Source organism: Schistosoma haematobium, chromosome 1 (assembly GCF_000699445.3).
Source record: "Schistosoma haematobium chromosome 1, whole genome shotgun sequence".
Taxonomy (NCBI): Eukaryota; Metazoa; Platyhelminthes; class Trematoda; order Strigeidida; family Schistosomatidae; genus Schistosoma; species Schistosoma haematobium.
In genome coordinates this window covers 69,299,066-69,319,882 of record NC_067196.1, presented here as the reverse complement: position 1 = coordinate 69,319,882, position 20,817 = coordinate 69,299,066, and the positions used below count along the sequence as shown (strand labels likewise).

The window sequence follows — 20,817 nt, the reverse complement described above, 5'->3', positions numbered from 1 at the left end:
CTTACTTTCCTACTTTACAGTTGTATTAGATACTTTTCCCTCCCTAATTTTTTGACTTGAAATACACAGTTAACTCACTGGACCTATCGACACTGCTGAACTGAACTTGGTCGCAAAGGGGCGCTCACTATTACCCCAAAAAGTCAAGAGAATCACACTATCGACTGTCTACTACCAGTGGTCTTGCATCTATGGAGTCTGTTACCCATCAACCGGTTACGATAGAACAAAACAACATCAGCACCAAGTTAACGAGAGTTCCTTTTTGTCTACTCTTCATTGGCCTTCCACTTTCCTATGCACCATGTTGACTTGCCGTTAATTTTATTTCACCACTCCTTACTTTATCTATAATTCACATATTTCTGTACTTTTTTGCTTACTCTGGTAAACAACTATTCTACATTATACCCTTCTTAATGCCTGATTGGTAACCTATACTTTATACTATAGTGAATTGAAGCATTGAATCGATGTCTTACCCACAGTTCATGGTTTGTAACTGCCTGATACACTTGTAAAACGGCACTCATAGAAATAGTGTTTTCCAACAGGATGCGAAACACAGAGCTTCATGTGAGGTATGGTATATATACAAAAAAGCCTAAATGTGCCTAACATCACAAAAGGAGGGAGGGTGGAGTTACTGACCAGAAAGCATTGATGATGAGGAGGATGACATCATTTCACCTGTTTTTGTGGGGCAGGATATTTTGTTTGTATCAAGCCATTTATGACTGAGAACAAGCCAATCAATCTGTGGTACACTTACTATTCAGACTCATGTTTCCAATTTTACTGTGGATTAGTTATTCTATTAAGACAACCTATAACATGCCAACTCGAACTTTTACACTAGGACTGTGTGGCTGGCATCGCATAAAAAGGAAAACCGAAAAAATCAGAGAATAGAAGACACGGTTATCAGTTTTTTGGACCCTTCATTCTCTACCTTCGTTATTCTAACTTTGACTTCCCTTCCATCATTTGAACCTAATCCGCCTTGTTAAATATCACAACTCATTGTTCATTATTACTGCGTTCTCTCATCTGGAGCTTCCTATCATATTCACTCTAGCAACAATGGCTGGTATGAATTTATTCTAATAATTTATTATATCTCTCTCTGTTCTACTACAAAATGTTAAGAATTGTTCAGCGTTCAGATTCAATTGCCTTGCTGCTCCCCTGTCACTCTTTTTTCAGAATCTTGCTCTGTGGGCACAGATATGGAACTCCTGGCGTCTGGAACAAACTCGACGTACGCGTTCTTCTCATAGTCATAGTTCACACCAAGCTCTCTACAAATCTACTTCATAAAAACTACAAAATTAAAAATTTGTATTGCATAAATATTTAGCACTAACAGGATTCTAACACGATTATGCCGAGATTGGATCTGGTGTGTAACGTGAACGCGATGCCACTTTGGAAAATATTTTGGAGACTGTACCTAATCATTAAAGCTCCAAGATATCTGCACGAAGGCACTGTTATTCACTTTCATTGATTTTATCTATTTAACGACACTACTTGGGAATCATATCGTAAGAGAACAGATGTAATATGTATATTATGCCTATAAAGATGGCGTGTACCTCTCCCGGCAGAAATATATTATTATTATTATTAAACGTCATGATTTTTAACTTTAAAAAATATGATGCAGATCGATGGAAACTAAAGAGGTTGCACTAGCATGCTGTAATATTTGGGCGAATTTCAAGTTGACGTTAAAAAAAGAAAGGGTTTCAACGATTTAGCTATGTTTGCTCAAGAGGATTAGAAACAACAATGTCATGTGTTTTGGACATAAAACTTAAAATAAATTATTACTGTAATGAGTCTATTATTATTATTGTAAAGAGATTAAGCAGTAGTAATTTAGAATGATGCGATTAAAGTTTTGTTTAAAGCCAGGAAAGATCATTACACATCGGGTTTGTGGCTCTCATACTTAAATAGTGAAGACAAAGTGGATCCGAACAATCTAATTATTTCAACGAGTGTAATGTGAACTTTTGCTCATTTGGATTGAAATTCCTGCAGTAGTAATAGTATAATATCTTGAGTTTGTCAGAAAATTAGTCATGATATTAATAACTATGGTAGCAAACATAAACATAAGCAGTCTTTGAGTATTAGCAAGAAAACCTCAAAGGTTTGCTTCGTTTTAAAGTCAATTAAATAAATGCCAGGTTTTGCTTGTATAAATCCTAATGCATAAATGTTTACATCTATACTAAAAAATTGATGTTCTACTAAACAGAATGATATTACAGGTTCTTCCATTATCATAGTTGATCCACTTACACGTTAGTTGTTCCTTTTCCTCTCTTTTTCTTCTATATAAAGTTTATTCATAAGCATCCAAAGTTTAGAATTAAGACATAACACCTTGTGTTACACTTAGATAAATTAACTTTTTAGATTAATTTTGGTTACTCGTACATGACCTATGAAAACTGACATTTGACAATTATTTCTTACATTCATGTCTTTCACAGAGTACTTACAAACTATTACTACACAAAATCTTATTCTACTATCAGATCTTACTGTATTAGCGATTTATTTTCTTGTGCATTCGTCTGTTTCTGATTCGTTTTGTAATGCGTATATTATTGTTTGCTATTATTTTGTTCCACAAACATAATAATTAAATTATTAAAATATTCCTCGTTTCTCCTCATGACTTTCTCCCTTTTTTCTCTAAAGCAAACTCAATTTTGTTCTTGATTCCACAGAACCTGTTAAAATATGGCAGATGTCACGCAAACATTATTGACACTGGAGTATAATTGCACGTATGTGCTAATAAACTGTTTTTAAGTAGCTGTTATGGCATTGGGCCCTAAACACACATTACTCAAAGCTGAATACGTGACAACCAAGAGAACAGCTGTTCAACATTTAACGCAGAGAAAACCTGACGGAGTAGGCGGGAAGAAGGAATTCAATCAATCCAAATTCCTGGAATTGCATGGCCCAACCTTTCAAGCGTGACCATCCTTATGTAACTTTTATTCGTATTAAATATATTGTTCTGTCCTCAACCTAAATGCGTTTTTCATCATATATTGGCGATTGTTACGATACGATGAGTCGGTGTAGACAATAATGTGACTTCCACGTAAGATCTTGTAGATAAGGCAGTTACATCATGACAAATCTACAGTCTTAGGATTGGGTCTATTATTAGAGTAGTACTAATAACGAAGTAGACCAAGGTTCTATATAGTGATAATAATAATTTCATTTGTAAACATACTGATAGTTAAAAGGTCAAACAAACTACCTTCAGAGAGGAAATTACCAATGGTAATCAAGATATGGTCAGAACAAACCAGATTTATGAATACAGTTTGTCGCTAATTGTGGTTTTTCATAAATATATTCACTCGGCATGAAAATGAGTCGTCAGAATAAATGAAGTAGACCACGGTTTTACTGAAAATAAAGTTTTCTGGGCGTCTGTGTCACATGGTTGAATAGTGGATAACAAAGAAACACTGATATTGGTTTGTACATGTTCTCGAAGTTGGAAGAATACTCTTCTTATGATGGAGTGAGAAAATCTGGATTATCAAGAGTGGGAGATACCATTTAAAGGCTGTGTTAAGGACAGATTTTTACTCAATAGCCCTGATCATAAGAGGTCCTGGCTTGAGTTCTTGACATCTTTGGTGGTAATCGTAATCGTCGTAGTACTCCTGAACAGCTATGGAGAATCTTCTTTAAACCCGTGAAATTTTCATCAAAGAGTTATACGTTCAGTTTTTGTGAACTAAAATACCATATTCAAGGATGGGTATGATACATTTTTTACACAATATTAATCTAGATTCGATTTCACTGAGATTCATTATCACGAATTCCATGATATCTTATGCTTTTGATGCTTGGAGTGCAATGTGATAATAAATGTACAAATTGTTACTGTACCTTAAATTCAAGTCGTGAGGTGTTGAGAGGTTTAGGTACGTGTTTATGCATAGTCAGACTTATTTTAGGGCTGCAGTTAATGTAAATAAGTCCACTTTCACCAACACTCAGTGATAGATTTCACGATACAGCCCATTCGTATAACTTATTCTTGTCTTCTTCAGTTGCCACCGAAATATAGCCCTTTTTGGTAGGAGATGAGAATGAATGAATTGCTTTCAGGTCAACATCTAAAAAGAGAGGTTTATCGTATCCAAAGATTGAGCACACGTCAATAATGAAAAGGAAGAAGGGTAATGGCCCAATAAGACTTCCCTATGTAGCCCGAAAGGCTATATTCCTAGGTCCGGAGTAGCAAGATTCAAAGTGAACGATTTTGTCACGTTCTGTTGAGAAATATTTGGACAAAGATTAAAGGGGATCTCTTACGCAATATGGCGAAAGTTTTAGAAGAAAAAGGTTGTGTGGAACCTTGTCGAAGGTATTATTTAAGGAAGTATTGAATTGTCACCGATTGACCAACACACATTCTCCGGGCGATTCGATGGAAAATTTCGAAGTGTGATGTTGTGTATGAGTCAATCGAATGTATTTTATCCGATCTAGGCTTTTCTACTCACCTGCTATGTCCTCTGAGATGTCTAGATCTAGTGGGAAGAAAAAGAGAAAATATGTTAGGTCCAAAATCATTCTTTAGTATAATTAACATCAAAATCAAATCGCTTCTTATTCTGCAATAGGACAGGGTAAGGAGGTCCAGCTTTTCAAGCCGCTCTTTGTATGGTAAACCCCGGAGTTATGGAATTGCACGGGTAGCTGCCCTCTGTACGTTTACCAGGATATCCGAGTCATCTTTTAAACAGAGGCTTGCAGCCTAAGCGCAGTTCTCAAGCTCAGTTCTCACTAAGATTGTGTATACTGTAGTGAACATGGCAGTATCAAACTTAGTGGATGTCTGTCTTAAATCCCATAGGTTTCTAAAACCCTTAGCTTTAATTTCCCGGCAATGGGCTGTGGTCTTAAGATCATGACTGACTGCCACCCTAGGATCCTCGTGAGACCAGACCACGGGTACAGTCACTTCCCTTATGCTGCACATTTTCTGCGTGGTAACTAATTGTACCAGGAGTCTTTGATTAATTCAGAAAGAGCTTATTTGTTTCAAGATATTTGTTTATTTGTGACTACAATTTTGTTAGGTGTACCTAGAGGATAAAGGAAATAATCTCGATCGACGATCTCGTTAAAAATATACTTAAAAAGATCTATCGTTCATCTACATGTGTGGATACGTGTTTATTCTGCTAGGGTGTTTTTCAGTGCGAAGAAAATCGAGTTCTGGCTTAAGGATTTTTTTCAAAACAGAACATTTGACTCATAATGCATTTGTGGATGAAATGAACTATCAGAGATGATCGCCTTGTCGAAGTCGACATATGAATAGAAGCTTGATTAGCGAGAATGTATTTTAGATTAAATGACTGTCAGTTCGGGCTGTCAGCAAGGAATATAAATTTTCATCAAATTTTAAACATCAGTATTCAGTTTCCAGTTGTAGTGTGGCGTCGAGCTGCGGTTGACTATGATCACCACTACAGGAGAACTACGGGCCAGTTTACCGATAATATCCTCCGTAGGTCAAATATCAGTTGATGGCTGTGGTCGAGATGTATTCGTTGGGGATCTCGTGGTATCGAAAGAATACCGAGATCGTGCCAGGTTACAAATGTGGTTGCTGAGGTCACAATCAACGGAAGAATGTATGTATTCTGGTATAGTTAAACAAACATGTACGGAAAAGCAAGCCCTCGTAAAATTGGTTATAATAATAATTGTTTCCACTACAGCAATCTCATTCTCTTGATTAAAGTAGGTCACTTCACAGTTATGACCAAAGGCGAAGAGATTAGAAACTTTGAAGCCACATAAATGTAGTACGTGTAAGAATTTACTTAGGGGGCTCCTCTGGTAGTTCAAAGAAATGAAAATTTCTGGAGAAGCTGAAATACCCAATTGTCTATTAAGTAGACCTACCAGAGAAGAGTCGCGAATACCCTTCTTGTTGCATCACAGAACATCCAGATGACTTGTCGCGGAGATAAAAGTTCGTGAAATTTCAAAGAAGTAGGTTCGTAGATATGTAAACTACAACCCTCTCATCAACTGTGTCAAAAAAGTCGTTACGAAACAGCTGGGAATTATCAAAGTAAAAACAACTGCCAAGTTTTATAGAACGCCACTACATTTCAGGGTTTTTCATTCGTTAACCATCCGATTTCTGGAGTTTTTAATCGTAACCCTTTTATAACGACATAACTGTAGTAAGCGTACGAAGGACAATATTTAAAAAGGATAGTGGTATTTTTCCTCGCTGAGTAAATTTCATTGTTTTGATCGTTTATTACGTATCAAGACTACGGTTTTCACTTTAATTGAATTCATTTCAGTTAAAGTATTCGACTAGAGTACCGTTTTTACCGTTCTCTCAATTAGTTTTGTCGTTGGTGCTCTTGAGTACCAATTGTATCTGTTAGTACTTTTGGTTCTAACAATCTACAGTTCTTCACTTTTTGGTCATTGATTATTTTTTTGTTTCTGAGTATCATCGCATCTCGTTCCTTTTTTAAAAGGACTCCTTTTAAATGAACGGATAGTGTGAAAAAAGCGGTTGCCAACGTCCGGGTTGTCGTTATCCCGTTGAAAGCGGAATGCAGTGCGACGAGTGCAAAAGCTGGTACCACGAAGTTTTCACGAACTTAACGCCTGCGGCTTTCAAACGGTTCAGCAAGAAGGGTTGCGTATGGCTTTGTCAACAGTGCTGTTCGGATGCAAACAGCCTGTTAACCGAGAACATCTCACTGGTTGATGCTGCAAAGAAGTGTTTTAGCAAGCGTAGTCGGAACACGTCAAACAGCACTCGATCTGTCGGCACACAAATCGACATGAAGCAAACTAAGGTTAGTTCGACAGTAGATGACTCACGCCGGTCAAAGAAGGACTAGCAGTCTCCAAAGGGGCCTGCCTTAAACAAAAGATCAAGGAAAGTAGGTTCTTCTGTTCCCGTCTCCCAGATGGGATCCCACAGGAAACGCCTAGAAGCCGCAATCGCAAGGTTCGATCGGTTTCAAGCGGTAAACATAACCTGACCTCTCAGGTCAGGTGTATAGACTAGGGAGTCAAGCGAACTTGAAGCCTATCAATCCAATTTACTCAAAGTAGTATTCAAATCTCAGAATGAACGCGACTTAATTTTAAGGAATGGATATAAATTGAAGGGTTTAGGTGTTTCTATCCGTAAGGACTTGTCGTTGGCCGACCACGTAAAACGACGGAAAGCCGAAAAGGAAATACAAATTAGGTTAGACGCTGGCGAAAAGGACATAAAAATTGTAAGTTTTCGGGTTGTAAGGCTTAGACAGAGAATGATGCCGAAGCCACTCTGGGTGAACCACGAAGCCACTTAGATAGGCTTCGGATTTTTTACACTAATGCCCGAAGCTTACTCAATAAGCGATCGTAACTAGGTGTACAGATTAACTCTACAAAGCCAGACATAATTGCAGTCACAAAAACCTGGTTGACACAGTCTATAGATAGTATGGACCCTTATTTCGAGGGTTTTATGTTAGTAAGGGCCGGCAGAATACAAAAGCGTAAAGGAGGGGGAGTGGCTCTATTCATTAGGAATGCTACCCCATTTGCGATTATCGACAGTGTATCCCATGAGAGTGGGACGTATGAATTAGTTAGTTGCCTCTTGAAATGCAAGGGACAAGAGCTGCTGGTTTGGTCTATCGCAGTCCAAGCTGTAGGGTAAATGAGGTCCTGCTAAGCAGTCTCAATACTTGGTCACAAAGTGCTCGATGTCTAATCCTAGGGGACTTTAATGCATCAGTGGTAAACTGGGAAAATCTGCGAACTGAATCGTCAGATAATTCCTTCGATCAGGAACTAGGTGATGCAGTTATCAAATGTGCCCTAGTGCAACATGTGAAAGAAGCGACTTGGTACGACCCGGCCACTGAATCATCCTAACTAGATCTTATATTGACTCACTATGAGGATGACGTTGTGAACCTCCATTACATGCCACCCCTAGGTAAAAGTGGTCACAGTTTTAAATTTTGACTTCCATATAACTGTCAATCACGAGCACGCGTCAGCTCAATCCAGAACTAACGTCTGGAAAGCAAACATACCAGGTATCATGCACTCAGCATCGTTAGTAGTTTGGACAATAGACCCAGAGTCCTCAGTTGAAACGGCCTGGGACGCATTTCGAAATTCATACTTAAAAGTTACCGCACCGCACATCCCTTGGACTATATCAAGGGGGCCGAGAAACTTTCCACCATTGTTCAGTAGGGAGTTTCGCATCCTTCTGCGTAAGAGAAGAAAAATGTGGGATATGTTTAGGTTACTGGGAACTGATGAAACTAAATCCCAGTACCGAAAAGCTCTGAATACCTGTACCTCGACCCTCCGTAAGTCTAGAAAGTTAGGGAATCCATAGAATGTCCTAAACGCTTGTATTCGTAAGTAAACCAGAGGACAAAAAGAAGAAAAAATATTCATGCATTATAGGGAGACAGTACTGCCACATCATTAGTGGAAGACGACTTTGGTAAGGCTCAAGTGTTCTCAAACTACTTCAGTAATGTATACACCATAGAAGCACCCTTCCCATCAGCCCATACAGATCCCCCACACATACACTGGATAGCGCAACCATTAAAGAACTCTATGTCTTTGGTCTACTAAATAAGCTTGATATAGGTAAATCCACGTGGCCCGATGAATTACGTCCTAGGCTACTGAAGGAATTATCTAACTTCGTTGCGAACCCTTTAAGTATATGCTTTAACCTATCCGTAACGCAGGGTCGTTTACCCAAAGACAAGAAAAACGCCATAGTAAGTCCTGTCTTCAAAATAGGTACGAAACACAAACCTGAGAATTACCGCCCCGTTAGCCTAACTAGTGTGGTTGTTGAAATCTTAGAAAAGATTATTCGGAAGGAGCTGTTTAAGTATCTCGATGAAAACCGGATCCATTCGGAGAAGCAGCACGGTTTCAGAATAGGTTACTCTTGTCTCACTAACTTATTAGTGGCCTGTGAAAGATGGTGAGCTCTTTAAGACCAAAAGTTATGTGAAGACGTGGCCTTCATTGATTTCAGCAAAGCTTTTGACAAGGTTCCGCACAACCGGCTGTTATATAAGCTAAGGAATGTTAGAATTGGAGACAATCTATTAATGTAGATAAAAGACTTCCTAGTTGGGAGCCAACAAAGAGTACGGGTGAACTCAAAGTTATCTAGCTAGGGAACTGTGCTTAGTGGAGTGCCCCAGGGTACAGTTTTGGGGCCAGTGCTATCCCTCTTGTATGTAAATGACCTTCCTCGTCTACTATCATCATCGGTCTTGCTATATGCTGACGATGTCAAGATATGGAGAACGGTACGATGTAAGGGCGATAGCTTAGAACTCCAAAATGACATGAAGAAATTATCTGAATGGTCTGAAACCTGGCAGTTGCCGATAAATACTTCCAAGTGTGTTGTGATGCATATCGGTCATCAAGGTACAGGTACATACACGATGAATAACACTGAGCTACCTGTCATCCAAACATATAGTGACTTGGGAGTCATCGTTAGCCAAGACTACTGCACACTGCCGTGCAATAGCCCCCAAAGGTTTTAGAACGTTATGGTCAATACGTATGGCTTTTAGTCATGTCGACGCTAAGACGTTTTTGACTTTGTATACAGTGTTCGTTCGTCCTAAACTTGAGTACTGCATACAAGCGGCCAGCCCCTGCCTAAAAAAAGACAGTGAGCTTCTGGAAAAGGTTCAGAGAACAACAACTAGGCTGATTCCCGGAGTAGCGAAGCTTCCGTATGAACCTCGACTGGCCAAGCTGAACCTTTTCCCGTTGTCATATCGCAGAACTAGAGGCGACTTGATTACAGTTTTCAAATTGCTTAGTGCCAAATTTGCACTTGATATGCCCTCAGTTTTCTTGTCTTCCAAAACAGAGAATTTACAAGGACACTCCAAAAAAGTTCACAAACCAAGAACAAATTACTTGTCATCTGACTATCGACATTCCCATCGAATCATCAACGAGTGGAACTCATTACCTCAGCACGTGGTTGAGGCTCCATCCGTCGAATCTTTCAAAATAAAGTTGGATCAACTGAGAGACCACCATTGCCAGGACTAACACAGGCCATCAGGCTTCCTGTCCTTCCCAAACTGAAACTGAAACTAGAGTCATGAGTCATGCTGAAAGAGGCATAGCAAAGTAAAATGATAGTATTTTATAGGGTGAATTTAAGCACATAAATATTTTATGCTGGAAAGTTGTGTATTAATCAGTATAATATTTCAGAAAATGTAGTCCTTACGAAGGTTTATAGATTTCGATGTTGAATATTGGTCATTGTTTTCTCCGGTTTATTATTATGAATCCATCCAATCAGACTACTCCACACAGATTACTGACCGCGTTCTTGGGATGTGTTACAAAGTTCGGACGCCCTTCTATTATTTTTTTACGATAACATGTTTTTACAGTATAGGTATTTTAATGTTTATTCCTAACTTTAGTTGTTAGTAACCCTATCAGTTAATGGTAGTGTGGAAGATATACTGGAGAAAGGGACTAGACTTTTAGCATCCGGTAAATTTGAGGAAGCTCTGTTACTGTACAGTGATGCCATCGGTATGTCGAAAGTACTTGTAATTTTTTAGGAAAAAGTCCTGATAGTTATATGGCCCACTACAAAAGGGGCACAGCATACATCGCACTATCTAATTGTAGGATGTCTCTTTTGGATTTTAATAGAGCTTTGGAGCTAAATCCAGATTTCATTCCTGTTAGTCATAAGTTACCTTGATTAATTCACAGGCAAGAAAACATCGGGCGTATGTGAAGCTAAGAATGGGGAAGCTGACAGAAGCCATAGAAGATTATGAGAGTGTGGTACTGTTTTCAACTACAAAAATTTATTGCATAGCTAAATCATGATACTGGCGCAAGCGCCAAAATATCTGAAATACATAAACTGCAAAATCAGTGGGAAGATGCTCGTAAATTGTTCGGGAACAGTGAATACAGAGAAGCTCTTACGTTATTGGACAAATTAGTGGAATCAGTCGACTATGCTGAGGAGCTACGTGAATTGAGAGCAAGGTGTTACTTAAGCTTAGGAGACGTGCAAAAGGTAATATTTGTGCTTAATTATTGTCCTCAGGGTTTGCAAGAAATGAGATTTGGCGTTCATCTGACCAATGATAACCGCGAGGGATTACTGAGAATTAGTCAAACAATGTATGACGCCGGGTTTGCAGTGCAGGCTGTCAATGAGCTTCGAGAATGTCTCAGGCTTGATCAAGATGACAAAGCCTGTTTGAGCCTCTACAAAAAAGTAAATAAGGTTGCCAAGGCTATAACAGCCACGCAAGAGGCTTTGGAAGCCGAAAGGTACTCTGATTGCATCAAGAAAGCATCAGAGATAGTCAAGTTCGAGTCTTCAAATCCAGAATATGCTAATCAAGCAAACATTAGCCTCTGTCACTGCCATGCAAAAGTGAGTTATTCATGTGCGATCTCTAGGTCTTATAAATTAAAAGATGCTTAACTTGTTACCAATATGTCTAATGTTCGATTTTACAAAATGCTTCATGCCAATCCAGTCTACTCACAATCTAGACATGGCTTACCATCCTGTGTATACATTTCCTTATGGTTTCTAACTCGCTGCGTATCTTCTTTCTTGAAATATATTCAAGCGGTAACGAAACCGTTAAGGCGTTCAACTGTCGGACATTAAGTCTTAGACTGGGATTTTGATTCTCCCACTTCGGTTTGGGAAACCTGGTGGTTATCTTGCGCGTAGTTACTTGCAGCGATGAAACTGGCCAATACTTCTCTAATCTGTCACAAGGTCCCTCGCTCTCTGTTGCTTTATTTGGTTTTCTCAATATATATTTCCCATAAAAGTTAAACAAGACTAATCAGGTATTATTTATAACTACCTTAAGAACTAATGTCAATCAGTGTCAGTGTAACGATGTCTAATTCGCGCTACTTGCATCGGCACAAAATATTTTAGGATGGATCTGAATCATTGCCTTAACATAGGTCAGAGATTGAATGTCACTTTTAAACATAAATTCTCTCGGTAATGAGCATCTACAGGGAGTTTTTAGGTAATCTCTCTAATAATCAAGACGTTTCAATTACCTCTAGGCGAGTAAATGTCCTTCCTGGTGAGTTTCCTTAATCGTCACATTTTACTCCTTAGTTTAGCTAACGATGTTAATTCCTTATCTGTTATCTGTAGCTAACGACTTTATTCTAGAATTTGTTCACGCACTTCTCCAGGTCGTGGCAAAGCTCATCAATTCTCATTTGGTTTTTGCCTATATGCCAGCTTTTAAGATCCAGTTGGAAAGCATATACTTTGCTGAAATTTAATTCTAAAAGGTCACCACAGCAAGTTGGCTAATGATCATACACTAGAATAAAATACATTGGTTCAGTATGCTGAATATGTGGTACTTGGTATACAGCATTGACTCAGGGATGCATAATATGTCCACGGTACCTTTTGTCTTATTTACGCTCTTCAGAAAGTTCGTTGAGGTATATCTGAGCACCTTATAATGACGTTCTGGTTAAGATTAATACCACTTCAGTTTTACTGCAGATGTCAGGGTTTCTTTAAACAGACTTTCATAGTCAATTAATTCTCTAACGAGTGCTTACTGTTCGAATCCCTCCATTTCATTGTTGGCATATTTGTGCATCGATTAGTGTGTGGACAAATCACGAATGTGTAGTCTGAATCCAAACGTGTGTTTCAGGAGGTCTAATTTTCCAACGATGAATAACAGCGATGTAGTTTACTTGTCTTTATTTTTCGACCAGCAATGTCTTTCAATATATTTAGGACTGGCACTTAATATAAATGCTTTTCCCACTCTTGTTTAATTTGTTAATACATGTGCTCGTAGAACTTACACTGTTTTCGTCCAACTTTCCAATAGTTGATCCCGATTTTACACTCATTGGTAGATAATGTAGTTTTGTTTCCCAAAAACCAACTATAATTTGTTAGCGGCTAACTAGTTTGGCATATGTGGCGTACCCCAGACATCCATTTACAAGCCAAGGGACGAACATGCTGTTCACCAATCTTCTATTTTACTTCATGGCTGAAACGTCTTTCGAAGTAGAGGACTTCCGTTGGCTATCAGCATCTAATAGTGTTTTCTAAGCGTTGTTAATATACTGTAGAATGACAAAGTAAGCAATGCTGGGACCAGATGTCGAGCACTAGGTAAATAAATGAAATCTCTAATCAGTACAGAAGTAAATCAATTAATCATTTATTATGATTGGTAGTACTACTATTTAGACTCCTGTATATCCTACCTTACTGATTCCATCTCTATGTTAAGATGGTGTAGCAACTTGTCCCGATGCATATTTATGCTATATCGTACGTTAATTACGGTAAGTTGATAACTAACTGGTTGGTATTGAACGATTCCCTGAACTTAGTTGCTACAAGAGATCGTTGTTATTTGTTCACTTGAATGTCAAGAGACACCTGTTACAATGACTACATCTGAACTCGGGTTTTTCAAGGAAATTTGAAAGTTTTTTGTGGGGACATCTTTTTATCGGGACTACACTAGATTAGAGTGTAGGTAAAAATTGAAAACAAACCGGAATCCATTTTTAGGTTATCGATTTCTCACAGTTCTGTTCAGTGTGAGTGCGTACAAGCAACGGTCGACTAAAGTCTTTCACAGGTACTTATTCAGGCTTTAAAATGAACATTACCTCTACAATTGTAAAACCATAAGAAGTCACTAACAAGTCCGGATACACGGACAGTGGGCTGTGCTAGTCTCAATGACCTGGGAGGGTGACCATAGAGACAACTGCTTAAGGCCGACCACCTACTACTTTCTCACTATTAGTTGTTTTTGTTACGCTGACTACGCACTTCAACTTGACAGTCGATACTGATAATTCGTGTCCGGTGTTATTTTCGTGGCCATTTTTTCTAATCTGTCCCCTTATACATGAAGACTGCTTCACTGAATGTGCTGGTTATTCGTGAAAAAACCCCACCACCCCCACATTCCTTCAAATGACTTTTCTAGCATATTGGGATGCTAAGGAATAAGTCTTGCAATCAGTGTTAGTCAATCGGGTCATCATAATAAGCAACCCTGACGAACTCATTAGGTTAACAACCGCGGTTAAACTTGAACCCCCTGTATTTTGAGACCTCTGACGTACATCTCCGCATCAAGTATGCGATTTATACTCGCAATACGATTACTTGAAAATCTATCGTAAAGACAAGTTTAAATGTCTCTAAGATGTTTGTTGTAAACTACTATCAATACATGGAAACCAGGACTTATAAAAGCATATAGCACTCGTTCATATAATTAATGTTTTCTTATCTAAATATCCCAGTTATCTCGTAAAGTCTCTCAATTATTTGCATTTTAACATGTTTCACTGCATATATTTTCGACGATTATCTATTTTTTGTTTGTCGGGTTACACTTAATCTAGTGTATAACCCGCAATATATACAGTTTATTTTTATGGCTTGTTCTGATAGGCAAAAAAATTGAAGTGTATATGTATATCACAGGTTATTGTATTTTACCTCTACAGTATTTGTGTTTGTGATTAACTATCTTAGGCTAAAAGTGCTGATGGAGTCTCGTATTGTGAATCTGTTGTTCAACATTATCCTGAAAGTACTGAATTCCAACTTTATCAAGCTGAAGCTTATATAAATGCTGACCGTTTTCAGGATGGTAAGATTTTGCACAAGCAATTTGTTTTATGTATTTCAAGTTACAACCGTTGTCCCACCCATATTTGGTAATTTTCTGAATCGACAGCTAGTAATCCCATATCCCCGATGCATTGTCGTTAACAAGATAGAATTGTACCCTATAACCCATTAATTTAAATTCTTGAGCCTGACGGTATCTGGTGCTTTAGCGTGGCGGTCGGGCTTACCTGTCCAACCGAGCTGTTTTTTTCCGGAACACTAGTTGACTTGAGTCCTATCATCCCAGGCAGGTTGATTGGTGAGCGGTAAAACTAAAAGCAGCAGGTGGAGGTTTAAGAGTAAAATCATACTACTGACTACTGGAAAGTGACAGAAGCAAAATGTTTACTGTAGACAACCATCATCTGGAATGATAATGCCTTCTCATAAGGGAAGGGGCTGGAAAAAGTTGGGCTTAAAAGTGCTACACTTCACATTACCTTATTGCTTTCCATCTCCGGCGATAAGGTCTTTTAATTAATGGGCTAACTCCTCTTAAAGTACCCAGTAAAAGGTCTTGTATGACCGGACCTCAGCAGTTGTCCTTTGGGCACTGTCGTTAAACTCATCTTCAGAACCACTGGAAACCAATCCTTCTTTTCAGGTCCCCAAAGAAGAAGTATTCCTCTGTGATATGGGCAGCCGGAACGTGATTATCATTTCAAATTGTTTAAAGGTAAAGCCAAAATGATAACTTAGTCATGCTTAATCTAGGAAATGTATAGTGATGCCTTACTACTGCGTTTAATTCTAGTTATTCATCTATGTAGCAGTGGTTTATCTAATAAAACACAACTTCAAGTTACTAAGCTGTAGCTTTAAAAGTCATTCCACATTTTTTGGTCTGGTTATATTTTGGTTAGCACCATTGACTCAAAAAGGTGTTACCCAAAGTCGAATACGCTGACTTATATTTGGTTATCAAGCGGGATTTCAGTTTTAGCTACTCTGACTATTGATTTAAGTGGTATTAAACCATCATTATTTGGTTCATTTAGTGAATAGATTTAGTAGTTATTCATCTCACAGGCTAACCGTTCACTTCTTAACCTACTGCAAGTTTGGTCTATGAAATATTCTAGCCACATACAAAACATTTTAGAAAATGTACCTATTAAGTATACATGTTTCTATCAACCGTTTCAGCTTATTGAGGCCCGAGATTCGTATAATTTTGCTAAAATAAGGATTCCCATATCCCTCTGAAGAAGTTGCAAGAATCCAAATGTAAAAACCATAAGCAAAACGTCTAGATGTCACTGGATTGTCATCATTTTAAATTCACTTTTATATTCTTATGAATTCCATCTGTTACATCTTATTGCCCGTCAAATGTCATGTGGCAAAATCACCTATTAGAATATCCATCCTTGTGACCTTGCCCCTGTGCTACATCAATCATGCATCAAACAGCCAAAAATGGATGTGAGTATAGGAGACCGTAACTGATAAATTGGGAATTAATTAAAAGTGGTAAATCGTATAACAGTATCCAATAGGTCAAATGAAAGCTTATGATAAAAGGAATATAAATATGTGTATAACTTAGTTACTTAATAGTAATCCAATAAGATTCAGTCAATCGGTCAGCTACAACGTAGGACCAGGCACATATATGCATCGGTCCAAGTTGCCATACCTCCTTAACACAACAAGATGAACACCGGATTCATAAAAGTAGTTAATTCAGTTGTGGCAATATATAGAAGAAAGATTGCAATAAGGATAAAGTACAGGAAGAAAGATTTAGTTCGTAGAAAGAAAGATATAAAGCGATTTTAATCTCTTAGTTTAAGGGAAGACAGATAGTGTATACACCGACGCCATTGTGATAGATTCTGAGCCATGTCACACAGTCTCCAACCATTGGTTACGATAGTCACGCGGACCCCAACCAAGTAGTCTGCATCTACCAACATGGTTCAGACTAGAAGTTAGTGACTTAAAGCACTGACGCCACGTTTTGGTTTGGCCGCCCCTAACTTTCTTCCAACCATCGCCAACACCGGTTAGCATTGCACGTCATGGTAATCGGTGTTCGGGCATACGTAACACGTGGCCCAACCAATCCAATAGGAACATATGTAATAATGGTCCATAGATGATTCCTAGCATCTATCATTCATTTATTCTTCGTTCAGATATACCACCATCCGATTTTCATCTAGTCTTCTAGACAATTATGTTTGACCATTGTTTAAGTGATATACCTTACGTTCGGCTTCCAACTGATAAACCGATATCTCGACAATGTTATCTCATTTTGCTATTAGCAGTCCTCTCAAAATGGTTTGGATTATTTTTTCTGGTAAGCGTTTTTTTAGCGAGTTACTTTTCTACGGGATGGGGACGCTAACCCCATGCCCAACCCTCCTCCTTTACCCGGGCTTGGGACCGGCAGCAACCCTATAAGAGCTACAGGCTACATCTTCCAGAGTTACACTTGATGGCGAAACTCTGGAAGATGTAGAGTCCTTCACATACCTGGGAAGCATCATCGATGAACAAGGAGGATCCGATGCAGACGTAAAGGCGAGGATCGGCAAAGCAAGGGTCGCATTCCTACAATTGAAGAACATATGGAACTCAAAACAACTTTCAACCAATATCAAAGTGAGAATCTTCAATACGAACGTCAAGGCAGTTCTACTGTATGGAGCTGAAACTTGGAGAACTACAATAACCATCATCAAGAAAGTACAAGTATTTATAAATAGCTGTCTACGCAAGATACTCAACATCCATTGGCCGGATACCATCAGCAATAGCCTTCTGTGGGAGAGAACAAACCAACTTACAGCTGAAGAAGAAATTAGGAAAAGACGATGGAAATGGATAGGACATACATTACGCAAATCGTCAAACTGCATCACGAGGCAAGCCCTAACTTGGAATCCTGAAGGGAAGCGAAAAAGAGGAAGGCCAAAGAACACATTGCGTCGGATAATAGAAGCAGATATGAAAAGGATGAATTACAACTGGACGGAGCTGGAAAGGATTGCCCAGGACAGGGTTGGGTGGAGAATGCTGGTGAGCGGCCTATGCTCCTTCACGAGGAGTAACAGGCGTAAGTAGTCCTCTCAAAGATGAGTAATATGCTTGGCTTGATAAAACAATAACATAACCAACCATCTTATTCGGATGCAGTACCCAGGTTAGAACCTCATTCCTCTCTAATTCAATTGAGACAACCGAATGGTGTCATTGGCCTTCACAGAGGCAATCTCTCAAAGCCGAGTTTTTAAATCTGTACTTCATAAATAGGTTTTGACTGGGTAGTGAAAATGTAATCCAGTTTTCCAGTGTCATTGTGTACTTATCCACAAAACATTTTATCACTTCTACTTGGAGCGTTCTGAGGTTACATTTTTGTTGCATCTCAAGTTACGAAGATATATTAATTAGGTTGGTTTGATGACAGCTCTTTTCATTAATCCCAGTAATATGAATTATAAGCAACTTATTTCAACCTTAACATTTAGCTTTTCATTTGCTTCTGCCCCACATACAATTGTGTTTTATAATTATTTAGACAGTTTCCTTTAACTTTGCTGAAGTATATTGTAGTAACCAATGCATATCTACGCTTAATCCTACTTTTTTATAATAAAACAATAGCTGAACTATCGTCCCATTGTATTTTGTGCTATAGTATTCGTTCGGTTATTTAGCAATAATTATAATGTATACATCTTTCTACTTATATTTCACAATAAATTTTTATGTCATTTTATTTCGCTATCTAGCCATTTCAACATACCAAAAAATTTTAGAACATGAATCGAATAATCAGAAAGCGAAGGAGGGCATGAAGAAGGCTCAAAAGCTTCTAAAAGCAAGCAACCGTCGTGATTACTATAAAATACTTGGGGTGCCCAAATCAGCTTCTAAAAAGGATATTTTGAAGGCCTATCGAAAAATGGCTGCTGAATATCATCCGGACAAATTTCAGGGCGAAGAAAAAGTGCAAGCCGAGAAAAAGTTCGTTTTAATTTCTGCAGCCAAGGAGGTCCTTACAGATGATGGTGAGTTTACCTAAATAAAGCTCCAAAAATTGCAACTTCTCAAAAATAATGTATTATTTATGATTAGGAAGGCATCAGTTAATATCCACGGTCCTTAAGAGCTTCACTCAATTAAAGTCCAGTAGTTATCTTAAAAAATGACTCATCAAAAAGATTTCTAGATATAATCTAAAGTTCTTTAATAATTCAAACTTCACAACAGCATCTCGTTTCCGGCTGGTAAGGATCATAGTATCTCTAGCGCACTTTGATTTTATTATGGAGGACTTTGTCATGTGTTAAAGTCCGGAATTGCGACTTATTTCTTCATATCATTATTATTAACACAAGTATTTTTCAAATTATTGTGTTCTCCAGCACCTATAACTATTCAAGGTAATTAGCAATTGAATTATTTTCTATTCCTATTTTTGAGTATAAAGACGAAGTATTATGCTTCTGTATGAATGTATCCTGAGTTGAAATCATTTGTTTTCTTGAATAATTTTCTAATGTCAAACATTTCATATCGTAAAAATGGACTAGGCACGTAACTAAGTAACCAATTTGTACTTTTGTCGTCAGGTTTTGCTGACCTATGATCTTCCGTAGTATGTGTATGTATGCTAGTTTTAAATCACTGAGTTAGTAACTTAACCAAGACTCCGTCTTTGGATGTCGTATCGTTTGCAAGACATTTCCATCTTCGAAATAGTGATTAGGAATACTTTTATTGTATATTAAGCATTGGGTTTTCTTTAATACAAGCGAATGAATTATTTCATGTTTTGTTTATTATTATTAAATTTATCCAGAAAAACGTACACAATTTGAAAATGGAGTCGATCCGCTGGATCCTGAACAGCAAGCTCAAAACCCGTTTGGTGGTCATCCTTTCAATGGTTTTCCATTCTCCCACATGCATCCCTTTGAAGGTGCTCACTTCGAGTTTCATTTTGGATAACTTAACATTTTTGTATTTGGCATTTTGGTCTTGTTTATTTCAAACCTCGTTTATTTATATCCAATTCGTTAGAAAATAACTACTTTTTCTACTACCTTGATTTAGTCTTTCGAAGTGTCCTTAAACCACGCGTTGTACATAAAACTTCAGTTTTGCTTCTTTTTTACTTCAATGTTATGGTAATTTGTCAGATTATTTTATAGTACCACCTCTGTGTTATATCTGGATAATAAATATCTTTGATTACATTCCTGATCGAAACATGACTTCAAAAACCTTATATGTTAACATTTCCTTATCGATGTATAAAATATCATCTGAGACATTTTAGCATGCTTTTTTAGTTTTTGATTGAATTTTCAGATGTGAATTAATAAATAGATCACTGAAGTACTCCGTAATTTAGGATATAAATTCTCTGATAAACCCCTTGTATGCTTCAGTGATGATATTAACTGATAACTAATCTGTTTCTTGTCGACTGAACGTGTATGAAGTGTTCGGTAGTTTATACTGCAATTGAAAATAATTTTATCATTATTTTTACTCGTTTGTGAAAACTACATGTCTATTGTTACGATTTATATGCGTCTGTAGTATGCAAACTGTAAGGTAGGCGTCCAGTATTTATCAAAGTATAAAATATTACATTTGACATGAAACTAAAATTATTTTCGTACTTCTTGACTGCAACTCATTAAACAGACCACTTGTCTGTCCGAAAGAAGTTCTGACAAATCCCCGTTCTGTCATGTAGTTTTGATTGATTTCAGCACCTGTTTTTGGTGATCGACATAGAACAGTTCCCGAGTTTACAATTGATTGATCAATGTCAGGTCCTTCTTAGTGTGGATCGAATCCTATTGACTAAGTCCAGTCACTAACAAAGTAGGACTTCGTGCGTACGTACATCAATTCGAGTTGCCACACCACATTAGCACAGAGATGCAGTTATCGATTAAAATCCCGTAATGGTAGAGGTGGTAAGTGTATAAGCAGTAATCGGGAAGATTAGTGTTTGG

The 20,817-nt window shown here is 37.9% G+C and overlaps 1 protein-coding gene across 2 annotated transcripts; it reads left to right on the top strand.

Annotated features, from left to right (window-relative positions):
• Positions 1-10,422: 10,422 nt before the first annotated feature.
• On the top strand, positions 10,423-20,125 carry DNAJC3_1 (DnaJ sub C member 3). 2 transcript variants are annotated; one of them, XM_051209518.1, is made up of 6 exons: positions 10,423-10,531; positions 10,567-10,935; positions 10,970-11,542; positions 14,690-14,807; positions 18,574-18,852; positions 19,647-20,125. In XM_051209518.1, the coding sequence occupies exons 2-6, from the start codon at positions 10,894-10,896 to the stop codon at positions 19,793-19,795; spliced, it is 1,161 nt and encodes a 386-aa protein (XP_051074974.1). In that variant the 5' UTR covers positions 10,423-10,531; positions 10,567-10,893; the 3' UTR covers positions 19,796-20,125. The 2 variants fall into 2 exon arrangements, with proteins under 2 accessions (XP_051074974.1, XP_051074973.1); XM_051209517.1 differs by having other exon boundaries at positions 10,567-11,542.
• The last annotated feature ends 692 nt before the right edge of the window (positions 20,126-20,817 follow it).